This window comes from Myotis myotis, unplaced genomic scaffold (assembly GCF_014108235.1).
Source record: "Myotis myotis isolate mMyoMyo1 unplaced genomic scaffold, mMyoMyo1.p scaffold_m19_p_5, whole genome shotgun sequence".
Taxonomy (NCBI): Eukaryota; Metazoa; Chordata; class Mammalia; order Chiroptera; family Vespertilionidae; genus Myotis; species Myotis myotis.
Window position 1 is genome coordinate 111,244,671 of NW_023416357.1, and position 22,094 is coordinate 111,266,764.

The 22,094-nt window shown below is 48.2% G+C and overlaps 1 protein-coding gene and 1 long non-coding RNA gene across 2 annotated transcripts; one reads left to right on the forward strand and one right to left on the reverse strand.

Annotated features, from left to right (window-relative positions):
• The first annotated feature begins 62 nt into the window (after window positions 1–62).
• On the forward strand, window positions 63–22,072 carry LOC118656805. Its single transcript, XR_004967700.1, has 2 exons — window positions 63–160; window positions 21,788–22,072. It is a non-coding gene; the product is annotated as an uncharacterized LOC118656805 (long non-coding RNA).
• Window positions 11,418–12,750, reverse strand: LOC118656804 (transmembrane protein 199-like). The gene is given in 2 exon segments (XM_036310463.1): window positions 11,418–12,610; window positions 12,612–12,750. Coding segments are annotated over 2 exon segments (627 nt in total). The 5' UTR covers window position 12,750; the 3' UTR covers window positions 11,418–12,121.
• Window positions 22,073–22,094: the final 22 nt, after the last annotated feature.

Genomic DNA, 22,094 nt, shown 5'->3' on the forward strand with positions numbered 1-22,094 from the left:
CCCGCCAAGATACGTGCAGACCACGCCCCGCCCCTGTGCCCCGCCCCCCGTCGCGTCACGCCCCTTGCGTCACCCACTGTCCCCAGCGTCGCGCCCCCGCCGGGATTACGCACTTGGCCACGCTCTGCCTCTCGGGCCGCGACCTCCGAGCACCAGACAGGTAGGGCCCGAGTTGGGTCTCGCTGGGAAGGGAGAGCCTCCCGCCTCGCTCGGGCGCTGATCTCTGGCGCCGAGTGAAGCTGTGAAGCGCCAGCGCCGGTTCCCCGGCTCCAGGATTTGGAGGGGCAGGCTCCTTCCCTCTAGAGGGGCCAGTCCCTAGGTCAGGAGGTCCAGCCTCTCCCTAGACCTAGACAGGCTCCCTCCCCAGAGCGGGGGTAACTCCCGAGTGAGGGGCTCCCTCCCTAGAGAGGCTCTGGCCTTCTAGAGAAGTGCTCCCCACTAGAGGAAAAAGGAAGCCCGCTCCCTAGAGAAAAGACCCCCTTAGACTGAGGCTCACTCCCCTGGAGGGCGGAGGGAGTCCTCCTCTCTAAAGAGTGGGTTTCTGCGCTGACCGGTTTGGCTCAGTGGATAGAGCATTGGCCTGCGGACTGAAAGGTCCCAGGTTCGATTCCCGTCAAGGGCATGCACCTTGGTTGCAGGCACATCCCCAGTAGGGGGTGAGCAGGAGGCAGCTGATTGATGTTTCTCTCTCATCCATGTTTCTAACTCTTTATCTCTCTCCCTTCCTCTCTGTAAAAAAAAAATCAATAAAATACATATTTTTTTTAAAAAAGAGTGGGTTTCTCCCTACAGCAAGCATGTCAGACTCCAAGGCTAACACGGGCTAAATAAACAAGGTTTAAGTATGTGGCCGCAAAAAAAAACAAAAGCAATTTTCATAGAAACATAGGTTTATTTCGATAGAGACATGCTGAATACAAAGAGCTGAAACAAATGAGTCATCGTTAACATAAAATAACAGAACATTTTAATAAAAATTAATATTTTGTCTTGAACATTAACTTAACAGACACTGAATAACTGCACAAATTAATAAACATAACACCAATAAACTTATTTTTCTTGTGCTCTGAAAGCGAAATATTTCCTGTTGCGCACACCAAACAGGTCAGTTCAAGACTAATGATGTGGCCATCGGCTGCTAAAATATTCGCTGTTAATATTAGTGGAGAGAAGTGGTGCACCTGTGTGTAAGGTGCGTACGGAAAACGAATGCAACATGATGATAGTAATCAGTCATTAGCGAACGTTGTAGTTTGTTATTAATAATTATGTATAACAGGATATTATAAAAATTAAGTGACAAAATTTTTATTAAAACTTTTCTTACTGGCTGGGCTGTATGTAAAACGTTTATTTAAACGTTTCTTACATATTGGCTGGGCTGCAAAACTATTCGTTGCGGCCCGTGGGCTGTGAGTCTGATATGCTTGCCCTAGAGAGTGGCAAGGAGCCTCCTCCCTAGAAAGAAGCTCCCTTTATCAAGAGGTGGAGTGGCCCCATTTACTAGGGACTCCTGAGCTCCCCTAGCTGGGAGCTCCCTCCACTCCCCTCTCTAGGGGGAGCCCTTCTCTAGGGAGGCGGGCTTCTCTATGAAAGAAAGCTCCCCTTCCCTCTATGGAGGAGGCCCCTCTGTGGAAATAGAGCCATTAGAAGGGAGCGCGTTCAATGGGCCCGTAGGAATGGACCTCTACAACAAGAGGAAAGGCTCCCCATCCCAGGATTTGTCACACTTCTCCTGCTACACACTCAGCACAGAGACTGGCAGCTAGGACCAGGGATGAGACACATGTCACACCAGCACCAATGTGACAGAGCACCCCAGAACTTCCAGCCAGACTTCACAGTGCACCCCGAGGGCACAGATGCTGCATATCAGAGTGAATGTTTCTGTTAGGTGGCTCAGGAGGTGGCGCAGAGAATAAGGAGAACCAAGCCGGTCAGAATAGGAAAGGAGAGTTTTATTCTGCGTCCCTGGGAGAAACAAGCCCAAAGGCAGGGCCAGTGAATTCTTGCCAACAGGGAGGGGGGGGCACTTTGTTTTATATACTGCGGTTGGGTGAGGGGCAGGGGCATGAACTGAGGAAGTTCCGCCGCAGGGGGTCAGCAGGGTATTCAGGAGTCAGTATCTGTGTGGGGGTCGTCGTGGATACCAGGAAGGAGCCGGTATCTGTGTCTGGCAGGCTGATCTGTTAGAAATTCCAGGGAGAGTCCATTATCTCATCACACATCTGCATGCATCTGATCCTGGGCTCCCTCCAACCTAACATCTCCACCTTTAGTGATAGGGGACACGGATTCATTCTGACAGCTTCCAGCTGACCAGGGATGACGAAGGGGGGTTCTAAAGGCCAGGGTCAGGCAGAGGCAGTTGGAGGGCAGCTGAGTGTAGTAGGGATGGAGCAGGAACTGATTCACAGTCACCTGTGACATCTCCGCTATCCAGAAGCAGATGAACTTGAGGAGGCAGGGGGCTAAGAGAAAAAAGACACAGATGAGAATTGGGGGCCCTATCATGGGTAGGACCCAGGTAGCTAAGGGGCTTTGGAACCAGTCTAAAAGAGAGTTGTTTCGGGAGTGTCTTGTATGTAGTTCTTCACTCAGCTTAGTCAGGATCTGCACGTTTTGCTCCACTACTCTGGACTCTTTGACGTAGTGGCAGCATTCTTCCTGAAGGAATATGCAGGTTCCTCCTCTTTCTGCAGTCAGAAGGTGTAAGGCAGGGGTCCTCAAACTACAGCCCGCGGGCCACATGCAAATACAAATATTGTATTTGTTCCCGTTTTGTTTGTTTACTTCAAAATAAGATATGTGCAGTGTGCATAGGAATTTGTTCATAGTTTTGTTTTTTTTTTAACTATAGTCCGGCCCTCCAACGGTCTGAGGGACAGTGAACTGGCCCCCTGTTTAAAAAGTTTGAGGACCCCTGGTCTAAGGCGTGCTTGTTCTGTAGGGCTACCTGGGCTATTGATGTCGCTTGCCGCTGTAGGGAGGCTAAAAGAGGCGGTAGTAGACTCCAGGGCTAACTGGAGCTTGTCATTAAAGTCCTGAGCAGTGACCAGACTATTCCCGAGGGCCCCCCAGTGAGGCCTACCGAGGCAGCGATACTCACCCCTAACATGACAGGGAGGAAGGCAGCCCGGCGGGTCTGGGGTGGGATGGAAAGAGCAGCCAGGCGAGCTCCGACTCTCCATACAAGGTTAGTTGGGGAACTACTGTGACCACAAAGCAAGGTCCAGGGTCAGAGGAGTTTATGCAGTTGCTTAAGGTGCTGTTGCATCAAAAGAAGGTACCTGGGCCAGCCTTGGTGTACTGGTTGCGGTGTGGTTTTGAGTACAGTTCCAAGTGACTCGTCCCCCAGTTACTGGATTACTGGTCTGGTAGCATATCCGTGGGGGCAGGGTGGGCTCTGGAGTTTTGGGTTCCCAAAGAGAAAAAAAGGGGGGCTACCCCTGACCTCATTATAGTCATCATTGATGACACAGTCTCTCCAGTGGCAACCCCCATAGGTGTTGACATCTTGATTACACCTGTCTGGGTTCCGCTGGTCGTAAGCAAAACAGACATAGGGTTGGCCACCATTGGCCACTGACCAGATGTTGACAGCCATCAGGATCTTTGTCTGGCATCCGACTAGAGGGTAGCCCGGAGATCCTACCTGCTGGGTGACTTGTTTGCCATCTGATAGTAGGCCCACGGACCTTGAACCTCCACACATAAGTGGGTGGGGGTGGGTGTAGGTTGCTCAGGGCCAGGAGGAGAAGGAGGAGGGGGAGGGTGACCAAGGTGGACCTTAGTGGGGCCCAACACCTCACATTTATAGAAGTCATGCTGCTCCAGGGTCCTCTTGAGTCTGGAGAGGTGGTGCCACGATGGGTCGCCAAGTAGTTTGGCCGTGGTGGGGGTTGTAAGGATTACAGTGTGAGGTCCCGTCCACCTAGGCTCCACGGCTTTTGGATGTAGATTCTTAAGGAGGACCGAGTCACCAGGGTGAAGGGCTGGTCCTTGGGAGTCCTGGTTGGTCAGCTCTGGCTTGGGCAGAAACCTGTCCACGTGTTCTCGGAGCAATTGCCTGAGTAAGGACAGATATGGAAGATAAGTACCCAGGGGAGGAGGATCAGTAGGGAGACAGTGGTAGAGCAAGAAGGGTCTCCCATATAGGAGTTCAAAAGGGCTTAAGAAGGTGGGGCTCCTTGGTGTAGCCCAGATTCTGGTCGGGACCATGGGCAGGAGGTCCAGCCAGGAGCTGCGAATTTCTAGAGAGAGTTTAGTTAGATGGCCCAATAAGTTGGAATTGAGTGGCTATGATGAGGGTTCGAGTCAGTGACAGACAAATCCAGCAGGATGTAGAGGAGGAGGGATTGATGTTAGAGAGTAGATGGAAAGTTGTGTTGATGATGGTGGGCATAAGAGTAGGTTCAGGGTTCATAAATAGAGAGTGACACCAGAGGATTTCCCATCCCAGACAGTAGAATTGATAACTCCCTCATCATTCCATGTCCATTTCACCTGAAAATATTAAAAACCTGAGTTTCTTCTGGAGTAAAATTGGAGGGTCCCTGGCCAGGTAAGAGCCTGTGAGGAATGATGGGTCATCAGGTCCTGGATGGTGTCGCCGAATCTTCTTCGGGGATGGTAGGAGGCATTTGGTGAGCCTGAGAGAGGTAGGTATTGCAGTGAAAGTGGAAGGGAATATTAGAATGCGCTGTTATCCAAGGGAAAAGAGAAAGGGAAGGAGCAGTGGAAGCCAGGGACCTGGATATGAGGCTGGAAAAAGGCGGGGGGGTGAGAGTGGGGGGGGCGTGGAGGGCGGGGGGAGGGAGCAGGCTGCCTGCTCCCAGGCTTCTAGCCATTTGGATTTTATTTTATTTTATTTTATTTATTTATTTTTTTTAATTAAATCTTTATTGTTCAGATTATTACATTTGTTCCTCTTTTTTCCTCCCCATAACTCCCCTCCTCCCAGTTCCTGCCCCACCCTCCGCCCTCACTCCCCACCCACTGTCCTCATCCATAGGTGCACGATTTTTGTCCAGTCTCTTCCCGCATCTCCCACACCCCTTTCCCCCCCAAGAATAGTCAGTCCATTCCCTTTCTATGTCCCTGATTCTATTATAATCACCAGTTCATTCTGTTCATCAGATTATTTATTCACTTGATTCTTAGATTCACTTGTTGATAGATGCATATTTGTTGTTCATAATTTGTATCTTTACCTTTTTCTTCCTCTTCCTCTTTTTAAAGGATACCTTTCAGCATTTCATATAATCCTGGTTTGGTGGTGATGAACTCCTTTAGCTTTTCCTTATCTGTGAAGCTCTTTATCTGACCTTCAATTCTGAATGATAGCTTTGCTGGATAAAGTAATCTTGGTTGTAGGTTCTTGGTATTCATCACTTTGAATATTTCTTGCCACTCCCTTCTGGCCTGCAAAGTTTCTGTTGAGAAATCAGCTGACAGTCGTATGGGTATTCCCTTGTAGGTAACTGAGTTTCTTTCTCTTGCTGTTTTTAAGATTCTCTCTTTATCTTTTGCTCTTGGCATTTTAATTATGATGTGTCTTGCTGTGGTCCTCTTTGGGTTCCTTTTGTTTGGGGTTCTCTGCGCTTCTTGGACCTGTAAGTCCATTTCTTTCACCAGGTGGGGGAAGTTTTCTGTCATTATTTCTTCAAATAGGTTTTCAATATCTTGCTCTCTCTCATCTTCTGGCACCCCTATAATTCTGATGTTGGTATGCTTGAAGCTGTCCCAGAGGCTCCTTACACTATCCTCGCATTTTTGGATTCTTTTTTCATTTTGCTTTTCCGGTTGGGTGTTTTTTGCTTGCTCGCATTTCAAATCATTGACTTGATTCTTGCGCTCCTCTGGTCTGCTGTTGGGAGTCTGTATAATATTCGTTATTTCAGTCCGTGTATGCTTAATTTCTAGTTGGTTCCCCAATATAACATCGAGGGTCTCATTAGTTTTCTTGTAGATCTCATTAAGTTTATCGGCGGCTTCTAAACAGTTCTTGAGAAACCTTAAAAGTGTGGTTCTGAACTCTATATCTTCCATTGACAATTTTGTCCTGTTTCTTTGTCTCCGCATTTTGTTATGCTTCCTTGGTGCACCCCCTAGTGGTCTTTGTGTGCAGTCTTATAGTTAAACCTTGATTGTTGTAGCTAATACCAGGGAGAGTTTGACCTCCAGGCCAAGTGGCTATGAGAATCAGCTGTGTCAGCAGTGAGAGAACTTCTGTCCTCTAGGGAGGTGCTAATCTGGCGTTTGCCTGAGGCTATCCGGCAAATGCCTCTGTGCAGGGCTTGGGCAGGGCGGGTTGCACAGGATCAACAGGGTGGGCCAGAGAGAGCAGTTATGGTGGCTCTCAGTCCTGTCCCCAGGGGCTCTGCTTCTCTGAGTCCCAGCACCCACTGCAAAGCTCGGAGAGAAAGCTGCACTCGCTCTGACCGAAGCCAGACAGTCCCGCTTCTCCCGTTTGAGTCTGGGTCCCTAAAGACTCGCCGGGATCTGGAGCTAAGAGTCTGCGACTCCCTCCCGATTGAAAACACCAACTGCGCACTCCGCACCTCAGAATTTGACTTCAGCACTGCGCCTCCTCTGAGTGTCCGTATGCGTTTCTCTTTTCTCCTAGTTGTAGGACTTCCACTCAGCCAGCGTTCCTGTGGTTCTGGGTGATGTCCGTTCCGTCTTTTAGTTTCACTTTTGAAGTAGTTGTTCAAGGCAGCAAACTCCGGCGTTAACCTATGCCGCCATCTTGGTTCTCCCCATTTGGATTTTAAAGTTACATTTTTTCCCAGAGATAATGATCTCAGTTTCTGATAATAGTCAGACTATTGAATAAACCTGTGCATTCAAGGAGGTTTCCTTTGGGAAGGGTGGAGGGGGATGGAGCAAGAAGGGGCTGAGGTCAGAGCACTTTTCAAAGCATTAAAGGGGTGAGGATGTTGGCCTGGGGATCTGTGGGCTCAGTGAGAGGGTCCCTTTGCCATGTCATGTCATAGAGGAGGTTTACAAGAAGACTACAGTTGTGAACCTGGAGGCAAGAGTACCCAGTGAGCCTGAGGAAGGAAAACATTTCTTGTTCAGAGGAGGGGACAGTCATGGAGGAGATAAGGAGATAAGGTATTCACAGCAAGACTGAGGTAAGCGACTGTGGTCTGGGACAACTGGGCCCCATAAGGGGACACATGGTAGTGGGGGATCAGCGTCCCCGTGAAGGGAGGGGGCCAGGAGCAGAAGGAGCAGGGAGGCTGAAGGGCTCTGAGCTGCAGAGTGGCCCTAGTTTGGTGAGAATATCTCGTCCTAAACAGGGGCACGGGGCATGAAGGCATGACTAAGAATGAGTGGGTTATAGGGCTATCATCAAGGAGGCAGGAAAGGGGTCCGGTGGTCAGCGGGCAGGTGGATTTGCCATCAATACCCATGACTGAGATCGTGGAAGGAAAAAGGGGCCCTGAAAAGGAGGGCAGGACAGAGAAGGCAGCCCCACATCGATCAGGAAGGAGACCCACTACCTTCAGCATAGCCCTGGGCTCGGGGAGGGTGGTGGGGGTCGTTGTATCGGGGCACCTTCAGTCTTCGGCCAGTCCCAGTATGGCCAGCGGCAGGTCTTGACCTGGAAGGGCGGCCCCTCCACGCTGGGGCACAGAGGGCCCACCACTTTTCCAGGGGCAGTCACTTTTCCAGTGGCAACTTTGACCACACGCTGGGCAGGGCTTGGTTGGACCCGGGCCGGGGGCACTGCTTTGCCCAGTGGCCTTCATTTCCGCATTTGAAGCATTCTCTGGATAGTGTACATCCTCTCGTTGCACTCCCACCGTGCACGGCCCCCTTGGGGCCATGACGGCTGCCGTCAGCCGCAGGGCTGCAACCAAGGCTTGAGTTTGCAGGTCTACCATCTGTCAAATGCGGGCCTCCCGATCTGACTCTGTTTTCTCTTCACAGGCATTAAAATCTTAAAGGCCATGTTCACTAGATCTCAGACCAGGGTCTGAGGGCCATCCTCAAGGTCAGTGGGGGAAAAAACCTGAGATGCCTCTCAATCTGTGAGGCTGGACGTAGACAATGAGGCGTAGACTCAGACTATGCCCTCAGTTCCTGCTGCCTCCCTCAGGGGTAGAATGGGCACAGAAATAGAAGAGGCTGTTGAGGAAGGCAGTCTTTGGGTGGCCTGAGAATGAGAAAGGCTGTTTTGGAGCTCACGTTCTCAGGATTTGGGCTCTTAAGGATAGGGGAGAAGGCGGCTGCTGATTAAGAGGGTCTGAAGAGAAAGAGCCAAGGAGTTTTTCAATTTGAGGAAGATCAGAAAGTGAGAGAGAATGGCTACCCAGATATATCCTTCCCAGCTGCAACCTCTCACAAAGGGAACTGGCCAGCCGCCTATGAATTTAATTGCTGGAGATTCGGTGGAGAGCGCACAGGGTGAGGCGGGCAGTTAGAATGAACACAAATGCTCAAGGGGAGGCGGGCAGTTAGAACTCTCAGAGAACTCTCAGAGGGCACAGCGTGGGGTACAGGCTTCCACGGCAGAGATGTGGGGGGGGGGGGGGGGCGGGAGAGGTGCAGATGAATGATCCTGGGTGGGGTTGGCGGAGAAGGACCCCAGCCGCTTCTCGCTTCTCAATTGTACTCAGACGCCGCAACCTCCCGGGGGCGGGGCAGAGGGAAGGAGGGAACAGGCTCCGCAGCCTGTGAGCGCGTGTACTTACTGACTGGGGAAGCAGGTGGGGGTGGGGGAGGGTGGGGTCGCCCAGCGGCTTGAGTTTCTGGCTCCTGCAGTGGCGGTGGCCAGTGGCGGTGGCAGCCCTCGGGCGGAAGAGGGGGGAGGGTCAGCAGATAGAGGAGAAGGCATCACCGAAGGGGGGTAGCAGAGGGAGGAGGAGAGGGGGCGGCACAGCACCAACCCCAGCCTGGTGGACCACTTCCCAACGGCGGCGAAGTGGGCAGATGGACCACCCAAGGACGAGGGCGCAGCGCACGTGGCGGCGCCATGGAGGGGCGCGGGGCATCCGACTCCCCCACACACACACGGCACACGAACCCACACACACACACACACCACACACACCGCGGGCTCAGCGGCACGCAGTGCGGCCACAGCCTGGGGGGGAGGAGGGAGGACAGGGCGAGGAGAAGAGGCGGAAGGGGCTTTGGGGGAAGGGACGGGGATGCAGAGAGAGAGAGAGGGAGAGAGAGAGAGAGAGAGAGAGACTTGGGCACATTTCCCGGGTTGCTAGCAGAAATTACTGAGATCTGTACGAATGGTAAAGTCAAGGTCCCATTTTCATACTGAGGCCATGCTATGTTACAGATGCAAGTCTGGGGCAGGCCTAGTGTTTAGCCAGGTTGGCGGGCAGGCACCCTAGAAGTGTGCTCATATCAGGTTTGGAATTTGGATTCCCCATGCTCGATACCTGTGGCCTGTAGAGGGGGCCAAGGCCAGCATCCCAGCGGTTTGACCCAGGCTACAGTCGGACGGAGGGACCGGGGAAGGTAGAGATGTCTCTGCTACCTTCCGAGGTCTGGAGGAGCCCTTCCTGGAAGGCTCTGGAAAGGCAATCTCTGATGTGGCCGCGTTTTAGGGACAGAGACGCCGGCAGGCAGGCGGCCACAAGGGACTGGCACGGGGGTGGGGCGGGACTCACCGCTAATGCTGCCAAACCAGGAAAGGCTGCTGAGCTGAAGAAATGCGGTCATGAGGGGTCCAGAGCCATGAGAAGGGAAAGGCGGGCACCCCGAGCCGTGGAGGTACCACCAAATGGGGTGCTCACGCCTCCTGGGTTTCGGCACCAAATGTTACTTGTCTCAGGCGGTGGCGCAGAGTATAAGGAGAACCAAGCCGGTCAGAGAATAGGAAAGGAGAAAGTTTTATTCTGCGTCCCCGGGCGAAACTCACGAGCCCAAAAGCAGAGCCAGTGAATTTGCGCCAACAGGGAGGGGGGTGCTTTGTTTTATACTGTGGTTAGGTGAGGGGCAGGGGCATGAACTGAGGAATTTCCTGCCACAGGGGATCAGCCGGGTATTCAGGAAGGAGTCAGTATCTGTGTGGGGGTCGTTGTGGATACCAGGGAGGAGCCGGTATCTTGTCTAGCAGACTGATCTGTTAGAAATTCCAGGGAGGGTCCATTATCTCATCACACGTCTGCATGCATCTGATCCTGGGCTCCCTCCGACCTAACAGTTTCAAATCCAGAATCTCAGATCCTAACATCATTATTTTCTTTTTTTTTAATTGTTTTATTGCTTAAAGTATTACAAAGAGTATTATATATGTCTCCTTGTTTTTTCTCCCCTTGACCCTCCCCTAGCCTCCCATGCCCCCCAGTGTCTTGTGTCCATTGGTTACGCTCGTATGCATGCATACAGGTCCTTTGGTTGATCTCTTACTCCCCCCCACCCCCAACCCTCCCCAGCCTTTCCGCTGTAGTTTGACAGTCTGTTCGATGTTGCTCTGCCTCTATCTATTTTTGCTCATCAGTTTATAATGCTCTTAATTATCCATGAATGAGTGAGATCATGTGATATTTTTCTTTCATTGACTGGCTTATTTCACTTAGCATAATGCTCTCCAGTTCCATCCATGCTGTCACAAATGGTAAGAATTCATTCTTTTTTACAGCAGCATAGTATTTCATTGTGTAGATAACACAGCTTTCTAATCCATTCATCTGCTAATGGGCACTTAGGCTGTTTCCAGATCTTAGCTATGGTGACTTGTGGTGCTATGAACATAGGGGTGCATATATCCTTTCTGACTGGTGTTTCTGATTTCTTGGGATATATTCCTAGAAGTGGGATCACTGGGTCAAATGGGAGTTCCATTTTTAACTTTTTGAAGAAACTCCATGCTGTCTTCCATAGTGGCCGCACCAGTCTGCATTCCCACCATCAGTGCACGAGTGTTCCTTTTTCTCCACATCCTCTCTAGCACTTGCCGTTTGTTGATTTGTTGATGATAGCCATTTTGACAGGTATGAGATGGTACCTCATTGTTGTTTTGATTTGCATTTCTTGGATGATTAGTGATTTTGAGCATGTTTTCTTTTCTTTCTTTTTTTTTATTTATTATGCTTTATACAGATTCTATCATCACACCACTAATCTAAGTTCCAGAAGTTTAATATTACACAGAGACTTCAGGACCATCTAGGAGTCTTTGGCTCCATTTATCAGAGGAAGGAACACAGTAGATCATTTGATCTCTCTCGGCCTCAGTTTTGTCATCTGGAAAAGGAGCCTAAGACCATTTCCTTTTCTAACCTCCAGGACTATTGTAAAGACCAAAAACAACTATGTAAAACAATTAATCAACTGTGAGCATTTACATATTATTTTTCACACTCACCCAAACATGTTTAAGAACCCCACAGAAAACACCTTGTATTAGGCTCACATATAAAAATATGTATAGATATTCATGTGTATGTTTATTCATAGTTAAATCTGAAAATCATCCCTGTCCCTCCCTTTACTAGTTGAGGCAATCTCACAGTAGGCATACTCTCCCCACAAACACAAACAAATACAAGGGATTTTGCAATTAAAAGCAGAAACACTGTTTTGCGACCTGAATTGTTTTCATTTTTGGAGACAGAACAAAAGGTGATGAGAAGACAGGAAGTTTAAGAAGGGCTGGTGGGTGGTAGAGACAGGCAGAAGCATATAGAAACCCTAAAAAAGGCAAGCAGAGGGAAGAAAATGTAGATAGAAACTAAGATTCCAAAAAAATAGCTGCCTTACATCCAGTTCCGCCATTCTGTACAGACCCATCTTCCTCTTCTTGTTTTATGTCCTCCGATCAGTTCTTCCCCATAACCTGGAGAAAGGGAATCCTTTCTGCTTTTTGGTAGGCTTCAGAACTAAGTTACAGGCCAGCATCCAGGATGTGGATCAGGAACCGACAGACCAGTTCTGTTCAGTTGTCGGAGTCTCCTCCTACTGTCCCCTCGGCAACTGACAGAGGATGAGGCTGCCCACAGAAATAGCAGGTAGCAGGGGCGTGGCCCTGACTGACTAGAGCTGAGTACAAAGAACCTGATGGATTGACTGAGAGTCAGTATTTGGCAGCTGGGGGCCTGGAGCCCCTCCAAACCGTCTCCAGACTTTGATGATGAAGCACCAGTTATATCTCTCCCAACTCGCCTTCCATCACCCGCACCATGACATACAGCTCAGCCAGACCCACCACAGAGGCGACGATCACTGCAGCCAGTATCCGCGAGGCCATTTCTGTGAAGATGTACTGGCTTCCAAGGTAAGTGCAGACAAAGGCGGCTGCCACCGTGACAATGAAGTTGAAGATGGTGATGACCACAGCCTTCACTGACCTCACTTCCTTGCCCAGGTCACTTAGAATCCCACCATGCCTTGAATCCTGACAGGTGACATTGCGGGTGATCCGCTTATATTCGTCATTGGCCAGCTCTATCTTAATTTTCTCCAGACGGGCAACTAGCTCTGGGTTCCTAGGAGGCTTCACCACCTCTGGGAGATAGATTTCACTGCCTTCTAGGAGCTCATGAAGGTACAGTGTGGAATCCCGTTCTCTCAGGTGCTGGTGCAGGTCCCGGACCAGGCAGAAGGGAACCAGGCGTGCGGGACCCCGGGGGGCGGTCGCCGCCCTTGTGCTGCTTCTCCACGGCGGCCTCCAGCTCCGCGAGCAGCTTGCGGGGAAGCTGCTCGGGCTCCAGCTCCCCGCCGGGGGCCAAGGCGCGCACCAGCCGCTCGCCGGCAATCAAGTAAGACGCCATTTCTGGCCCCGAGCATGTTTTCATATGTCTCTTGGCTTTCTGAATGTCCTCTTTTGAAAAGTGTCTATTTAGGTCCTTTGCCCATTTTTTTAAAATAAATCTTTATTATTCAGATTATTACAGTTCCCCTTTTCCCCCCCATAGTTCCCCTCCACCCAGTTCCCACCCCACCCTCTGCCCTTACTCCCCCCCCCCCCCCCCCCACCGTCCTCATCCATCTGTACGCTCTCTGTTGCCAGGTCATACACATGGAAAATGTAGCTATTTCCATCTGCGACGTGTCCCTGTGTTCGGCCACACAGAGACCGTCTCAGCCTCACAGGGGCCATCACAGCCTCACAGGGACCGTCTCAGCCTCACAGGGACCGTCCAGTCTCACAGGGACCGTTTCAGCCTCACCGGAACCGTCTCAGCCTCACAGGGGCCATCTCAGCCTCACAGGGGCCATCTCAGCCTCAGGGACCGTCTCAGCCTTGCAGAGGCCATCTCAGACTCGAAGGGGGCGCCACATCCCACGTTGGGGGTGAAGGTGCGAGACAGAAGCTCCTCTCGCTGTCTCTCCTGCTGCTCCCTTGCATATCACCGGTGTTGGAAGTTTCTGAGAGCAGTCTGCAGGTGCTGGACATCATACTTTAACTGGTCAACACGAAGTTTGGTATTCTGTCTTTTGTTGGGCAGCTCCTTGCTGGACAAAATCTCCAGGTGTTCTTGCTGGCTGAATATCTGGTATGCTTGCTTGGATTTCCTTTTCTACTAAGTGCACAGACTGCTTGTTTGCCGTCTCCCAGCGTCCCATGTGAGACTGGATCTGGTGGACCTGTTTGTGCGTTTGCTCGTACAGCGGTTCCATGTTGCCAGCCCAGCCGGGTCCAGTTCCAGCTTCCTCCGAACCTGATTCTGCTTCTTGAGTGTGTCCCTTATAGATGCAAGGAGTTGAAATCTGCAGTTTGTTGGGTTAAGCTGCAAAAGCACATGTGGTTCCTTTTGTGCCACTGGCACATCTTGGGCGGTGATGTAAATTGAGTAGGGTGGGGTCTCAGGGAGTCACCAGGGTGGAGCAAACAGCAATGGCGTCTCCGTGATTCCTCGCCTCTCCATGACCCCACGTATTCACGTCCCCGAGTGCCGGCGAGCAGCTCCGCGAGAAAGCTGCCCTCGCTTTCCGACCCACTGCAAGGCCGTCCTGCCTCTCGCCGTAGGGGTCTGGGACCTCAGAATACCGCCCCAAACAAGCTCAGTGGATTCGAGACTTTGTAACCCCTTTCAATTGAAAAAAACTGCACATCCAGTTGCATCCCGCCTGGCACGCGACTCCATACCTCTGTTCTTGGCGCCTCTGCATATCCTACTCAGTCTCAATGCTCTTCTTTCTTTCCTTCCAGTTGTAGAACTTCCACTGGGCCAGCTTTCCCATGGTTCTTAATGATAGCTGTTTTGTCTTATAGTTGGTATTTTCAGTGTTGTTGTGGGAGGCAGCACGCACAGGTCTATACCTCACGCAGCCATCTTGGTTCTCCCCTTTGCCCATTCTTTGATTGGATTGTTTATCTTCCTTTTGTTGAGTTGTATGAGTTCCCTATAAATGTTGGAGATTAAACCCTTATTGGTGATAACATTGGCAAATATGTTCTCCCATGCAGTGGGCTTTCTTGTTGTTTTGTTGGTGGTTTCTTTCGCTGTGCAGAAGCTTTTTATTTTAATGTAGTCCGATTTGTTTATTTTCTCTTTAGTTTCCAATGCTTTAGGAGCTGAATCAGTGAAGAAATTGCTTCGGCATGTCTGAGATTTTGTTGCCTTTGGATTCTTCTAGTATTTTTATGGTTTCCCGTCATACATTTAAGTCATTTATCCATTTTGAATTTGTTTTTCTGTATGGTTTAAGTTGGTGGTCTAGTTTCATTTTTTTGCATGTATCTGTCCAATTTTCCCAACACATTTATTGAAGAGACTGTCTTGACTCCACTGTATGTTCCTGCTTCCTTTGTCGAATACTAATTGAGCATATTGGTTCGGGCCAATTTCTGGGCTCTCTATTCTATTCCATTGATCTATATGTCTGTTCTTGTGCCAGTACCAGGCAGTTTTGAGAACAGTGGCTTTGTAATACAGCTTGATATCTGGTATTGAGATCCCACCTACTTTGCTCTTTCTCAGGATCGCTGCAGCTATTCGGGGTCGTTTTTTATTCCAGATGAACTTTTGGAGGGTCAGTTCTAGGCCTGTGAAATATGCCATTGGTATTTTAATGGGAAGTGCATTGAATTTATAGATTGCTTTGGGTAGTATGGACATTTTAATGATGTTGATTCTACCAATCCATGAACATGGTATGTTCTTCCATCTGTTTATGTCTTCCTCTATCTCTTTTTTTGAACGTCCTGTAGTTTTCTGAGTAGAGGTCTTTTACCTCTTTAGTTAAGTTTATTCCTAAGTAGCTTAATTTTTTTGGTGCGATGGTAAATGGGATTGCTTTTTTAGTCTCTTTTTCTGTAAGTTCACTATTGGTGTATAGAAATGCCATAGATTTCTTGGCATTAATTTCGTATCCTGCTACATTCCAAATTCATTTTAAGTCTAATAGTTTTTTGATGGAGTCTTTAGGGTTTTTATGTACAATATCATGTCATCTGTGAATAAGGACAGTTTTACTTCTTCTTTTCCAATTTGGATGCCCTTTATTTCTTCTTCTTGTCTAATTGCAATGGCTAATACTTCCAGTACTATGTCGAACAGGAGTGGTGAGAGTGGGCATCCCTGTCTTGTTCCTGTTCTTAGGGGAAATGGCTTTAGTTTTTGTCTATTGAGTATGATGTTGACTGTGGGTTTGTCATATATGGCTGCCGGAAGCCGGTCCATCCTTGCTGCTTGACACAGTCGCTGCAGGAAAGAAACATCTGCACAGCATATGTTTCAAGGGACCTGGCGTATATAGCATACTGTTCTTAATATGTTTGTCCCCTTAGCGCTGTGTGTTTTAACCAAGGTCACCTCTCCGAGAAAGGTTGTTTCCCCAGGTAGGAATTTTTCCCTGAAGTCAGGGAGGGGATGCCTCTCCTAGAAAGGTTGTTTCCCCAGGTAGGAATTTTTCCCTGAAGTCAGGGAGGGGATGAAACTCCTTAACTAAGTGCCAGGTAGGTAGTTAATCACTACAAACAATCATGCTTAAGCTACATAATCTTTACTCCCTGGAATGGAGATAAGAAACGCCCTAACCTTTGTAATAGAAATTGACAGGATTAAAATCAACTGGGATAAATACGGATGTAACAAGACAATAAACAGCAGAACTTCGCTGGAGATCCAGACCAGAACTTGGCTGGAGATCCTGGCTAGAGATCCTGGCTAGGCTGCTGATCAACTGAACGCTGTCTCTGTGTCATTCCTTCTTCGCCGACTCCATCCACACCTTTGGGGACCTCTGGACCTGCTGGGGTTGGACTCCGGCATATGGCTTTCATTATGTTGAGGTATGATCCTTCAATTCCCACCTTACTGAGAGTTTTTATCAGAAATGGGTGTTGGAATTTGTCAAATGCTTTTTCTGCATCAATTGATATGACCATTTGGCTTTTTTCTTTCAATTTGTTTATGTGATGTATCATGTTTATTGATTTGCGGATACTGTACCATCCTTGCATCCCTGGGATAAATCTTACTTGGTCATGGTGTATGATCTTTCTGATGTACTGCTGGATCCAATTTGCTAAGATTTTGTTGAGGATTTTGGCATCTATGTTCATGAGGAATAGTGGCCTGTAATTCTTTTCATTGTGTTGTCTTTCCATGGTTTTGGTATTAAGGTGATGCTGGCTTCATAGAATGAGCTTGGAAGTGTTCCTTCCTCTTGGATTTTTTGTAGTAGCCTGAGGAGGATAGGTTGTAGTTCTTTCTTGAATGTTTGGTAAAACTCCCCTGTGAAACTGTCTGGCCCTGGGCTTTTGTTTGCTGGAAGTTTTTTGATGACTGCTTCAATTTCTTCCACAGTTATTGGCCTATTGAGATTTTTAGATTCTTCCTGATTGAGTTTTGGAATGTTGTATTTTTCTAGGAATATGTTCATTTCCTCCAGGTTGTCTAGTTTGTTGGAGTAGAGTTGTCCATAGTATTTTTTAATAATCATTTGTGTTTCTGTGGGGTCTGTTGTTATTTTGCCTCTATCATTTCTGATTTTGTTTATTTGGGTCCTCTGTCTTTGCTTCTTGGTGAGCCTGGCTAGAGGTTCATAAATCTTGTTTATCCTTTCAAAGAACCAGCTCTTGGTTTCATTGATTTTATGTACTGGTTTTTTGTGGGGTTTTTTTGGTCTCTATGTCATTTATTTCTGCCCTGATCTTTATTATCTCCTTCCTTCTGCTCACTCTGGGGTTTTCTTGTTGCTCTCTTTCTAATTCTTTGAGATGTAGAGTTAGATGATTTACTACCATTTTTTCTTGTTTTTTGAGGTAGGCCTGTAGGCTGTAAACTTCCCTCTCAGGACTGCTTTCATTGTGTCTCATAAGTTTTGGATTGTTGTGTTTTCACTGTAACTAGTTTCCAGGATATTTTAATTTCTTCTTTGATCTCATTAGTAACCCAATCAATATTTCATAACATGCTATTCAGCTTCCAAGTGTTTGAGTATTTTGGGGGTTGTTTTTATTGTAGTTTATTTCTAATATTATGGCATTGTGATCTGAGAAGATGCTTGGTAAGATTTCAATCTTCTTGAATTTAGGGAGACTTTGCTGGTGACCCAATATGTGGTCTATTTTTGAAAATGTCCCATGTGCACTTGAGAAGAACGTATATTCTGCGGCTTTGGGTTGAAATGTTCTGAAGATGTCAATTAAGTCCATATGATCTAGTGAGTCATTTAGGATTGCTGTTTCTTTGCTGATTGTTTTTCTAGAGGATTTATCCAGTGATGTCAGTGGTGTATTAAAGTCCCCTACTATGATGGTATTGTTGTCAATCTCTCCCTTGATATCTTCCAGGAGTTTTTTTTATGTATTTGGGTGCTCCTGCATTGGGTGCATATATGTTTATCAGGGTTATATCTTCTTGTTGTATTGATCCCTTTAGTATTATGAAGTGGCCTTCCTTATTTCTTGTTATGGCCTTCACTTTGATGTCTATTTCGTCTGATATAAGTATTGCTACCCCAGCTTTATTTTTCGTTTCCATTTTCCTGAAAGATATTTTTCCATCCCTTCACTTTCAGTCTGTGTGAGTCCCTTATTCTGAGGTGGGTCTCTTGTAGACAGCAAATATATGGGTCATATTGTTTTATCCATTCAGCCACTTGATGTATTTTGATTGGAGCATTTAGTCCATTTACATTTAAAGTTACTATTGAAAGGTACTTGTTTGTAGCCATTTCTATATTTTTTGCTTGTTTTCTTTCTTAGCTTTTTATTTCTTCTTTTTTACACCATTCCCTTTAGCATTTCTTGCATTGCTGGCTTGGTGGTGATAAACTCCCTTAACCTTTTTTTGCCTGTGAAGCTTCTTATTTCCCCTTCAATTTTGAATGATAGCCTTGCTGGATAGAGTATTCTTGGATTCAGTCCTTTGCTTTGCATCACTTCGTAAATTTCTGTCCATTCTTTTCTGGCCTGATGTGTTTCTGTTGAGAAATCATTTGATAATCTAATGAGAGATCCCTTGTATGTAACTTTCAGTCTCTCTCTTGCAGCCTGTAATATTCTCTCTTTGTCCTGAATGTTTGCCATGGTAATTATGATGTGTCTTGGCATAGGTCTTTTTGGGTTCATCTTGTTTGGGACTCTCTGTGCTTGTGTGACTTTTTTCTTCCCCACTTCAGGGAAGTTTTCTGATATTATTTCTTCAAATAGGTTTACTAACCCTAGTTCCTCTTTTTGTTGTTCTGACAACCCTATTAATCGTACGTTGTTTTCTTTCATGTTGTCCCATAGTTCCCTTAGGCTCTTCCTGTCTTTTAATTTTTTTCTCCAATTGTATTTCAGTTTGGGTGTGTTTTGTTTCCCTGTCTTCTAATTCGCTAATTTGGTCTTCTGCTTTTCCTAGTCTATTGTTGAAACTTTCAATGTTGTTTTTTATTGCTTCTATATCACTCTTCATTTCTTCTTGGTTCTTACATAAGTTATTGACTTTTTCATCCATTTCTTTTTGATTCTTAGATAAGTTGTTGATTTTTTCATCTGTTTCTTCTTGATTCTTGCATACGTTGTTGATTTTTTCCTCCATCCTGTTTATGCACTCTAGGACCCTTAATCTGAATTCTTTTTCTGACATGTTGCATGCCTCTGTTTCACTTAGCTGCTTTTCTGGCGAGTCTTCCTCTTCTTTCCTTTGGGGGTTTCTTTGTCTACCCATGTTTTATCTCACCAACAGATCTAGTTGTTGAGCCGTTCAGGGGCTGCTCCTTGTGTGGTTGTGGCTCCTCGGGCTGCAGTTGCTCCTTGGGCGGTTGTGGTAGCAGTTGCTCCTCAGTTGTCAGTAGCTCTTCTGGTGGGTGCTTTTCACGGCCATGGTGGCTCCTCTGGCTGCTGCAGGGAGGCTTCTCACACAGCTGCTGTTTCTCAGACAGAGGGTGTGCTGATCACGAGGCTGCTGTTCCTTGGATGGGGGTGGGCTACACACGCATCTGCTACTCCTTGAACTGGGGTGGACTGCTCATGTGGCTGCTGTTCCTTGAATGGGGGCTGGCTTCACGTTGCTGTTGTTCCTCTGATGTGGTGGGCTGCTTGTGGGGCTACTGCTTCTTGGACTTGGACAGGTTGATTGCAAGTCTGCTGCTCATTGGATGGGTGTGGGCTGCTTGCACAGCTGCTGCTCTTTGGACGGTAGTGAGCTGTACGCATCGCTGATCCTCCTCTCCAGGTATCTGGTTATGTGGCTTGCTCTCTAGCACTTTAGCCAGACAGGATAAAATTCACCTTAACAAGATATGACTCAAGGGGAACGAAGCATGAATGTACTCACGACACTGATAACCCCAATATAAGTGACCACCTGAGAAAAGAGAATTAGGGGAGAGAAAAGAGAGTACAAATGATATCTAAGAGAGAGAGAGAGAGAAAAGAAAAAAAAGATAGGAGAGAAATGAAAAAGGAGAATATATATATACATATATATATATATACATATCTACACTAATAAAAGAGAAACATGGTAATTAGTGTCACTCCGCTACCCTTCCCATTGGCTAATCCCCCTGTCACTCAGAGAGTAGGGCCGAGATATGCAAATTAACTGGCAGCCAAGATGGCGGCCGGCAGCCAGGCAGCTGATGCGAACAGGGAGGCTTGCTTGCTTCAGTGACGGAGAACTCCAACGTTCCCCACCTGACTTGCCGGCCTCTCAGCTGCAACTCTAAGCAACTATGTTGCGAATAAAGAAGCTAAAAAAAACCCAGAAACCTGCTTTACTCAGCGGAGCTTCAGCCAGCCGGACCGCAACATTGTACCAAATACAGATGGTAAACAAAGGGCAGAAACCTGTTTTCAGCAGCTGAGGCCTCAGAGCTAAATCTGGCAAAGAATAAAAAAGTAAAAAAAGAGTGGTTGGGAGTTTCAGTCCCAGCCTGAAAACAGCCCTCAGCCCCTCAGCCAGACTGGCCAGGCACCCCAGTGGGGACCCCCACCCTGAAGGGTGTGTGGCCAGCTGCAAACAGCCATCATCCCCTCACCCAGGCTGGCCAGGCACCCCAGTGGGGACCCTCACGCTGATCCAGGACACCCTTCAGGGCAAACCAGCCAGCCGCACCCATGCACCAGGCCTCTATTCTATATAGTAAAAGGGTAATATGCCTCCCAGCACTGGGATCAGCGGAGCTGAGAGGCCTCCCGGCACCGGGATCAGCGTGACAGGGGGCAGTGCCCAAACCCCCTGATCGCCCTGCAGCTCTTTGTGTGACAGGGTGCGGCGCCCCAACCCCGAGTGTGACAGTGGCGGTGCCCCAACCACCTGATCGGCCCTACTCTGTGGGTGATAGAGGGCGGCGCCCCAACCCCCCCCCCCCCCCCGACGGGCCCTTCTCTGTGTGTGATGGGGTAGAGTCATAACCTCCCCATTCGCCCTGCCCTGAGTGTGACAGTGGCGCCGCCCCAACCCCCTGATCGGCCCTGCTCTGTGGGTGATAGAGGGCGGTGCCCCAACTCCCCTATCGGCCCTACTCTGTGAGTGACAGGGGGGAGCTCCTCAACCCCCTGTTCGGCCCTGCTCTGTGCATGACAGGGGGGAGCTCCCCAACCCCCTGATTGACCCTGCTCTATGCATGACAGGGTATGGAGCCCCAACCCCCCTGATGGGCCATGCTCTGTGCATGACAGGGGGTGGCACCGCAACCTCCCCATCGACCCTGCCTTGAGTGTGACAGGGGGCGGTGCCCCAACCCCCCAATCGGCCCTACCCTGAGCGTGACTGAGGGTGGCATCGCAACCTCCCAATTTGCCCTGCTCTGTGCATGACAGGGGAAGGTGCCCCAACTCCCCAATCAGCCCTGCTCTGAGCCCGACCAGGGGCTGCACCTAGGGATTGGGCCTGCCCTCTGCCACCCGGGAGCAGGCCTAAGCCAGCAGGTCGTTATCTCCCGAGGGGTCCCAGACTGCAAGAGGGCACAGGCTGGTCTGAGGGACCCCCCCTCCCCCCGAGTGCACAAATTTTTGTGCACCGGGCCTCTAGTATATGGAGAAAACACCACAGAACCAATAGATAAACCAAATAAATACAAACACCCAGTAAAGAGGGTTTCATTATTCTCAGTCTTTGAATAAAAGATTGATTTTTTAAATGACCTGTCCCTACAACACAGTCAATGGTGAACATTTCAAGTTGCAAAAAACAAAGTGGACACATTGAGAAAAACTGTGGTCCTATTATCGATTTCAAGTACTATCAACACACATTCCCGCCATTTATGTGCCACCAAAGTTCATGGACAAAGTGTAAAATGTGGTTTAGATTGGATGAATTACAACTAAGAGCATTAAGACAATTTCCGATTTAAGAAACTATAATTCTAAGAATATAATTATCAATTTCATAAGTCTTTATCTCCTCATTCATGTACACAGCTGCTGCCACTGGCTGAAAACAGAACATTCCCAGAAAACTTCCCCTGAGCCAAGATGTTTTAAAGCAAAAATCAACAACCTCATTCACACCATGCTCACAGATACACAGCAGCCATGGAGATAAAGTACAGATGCTAACAGACACATTCAAAACTAGTGCGGCCTGAAGCTGAGATGCTGAGTCTGCTCTTTCAGGAAAAAGCTTGAAGGGGCCATTCTTGCTCCTGGCGGTTTCATTGCCTCTATAATGGGCCCTGCAAAGTAAACACTGGATGTGATTTTCAATTTTGCCTTTTTTTTCTTAAAA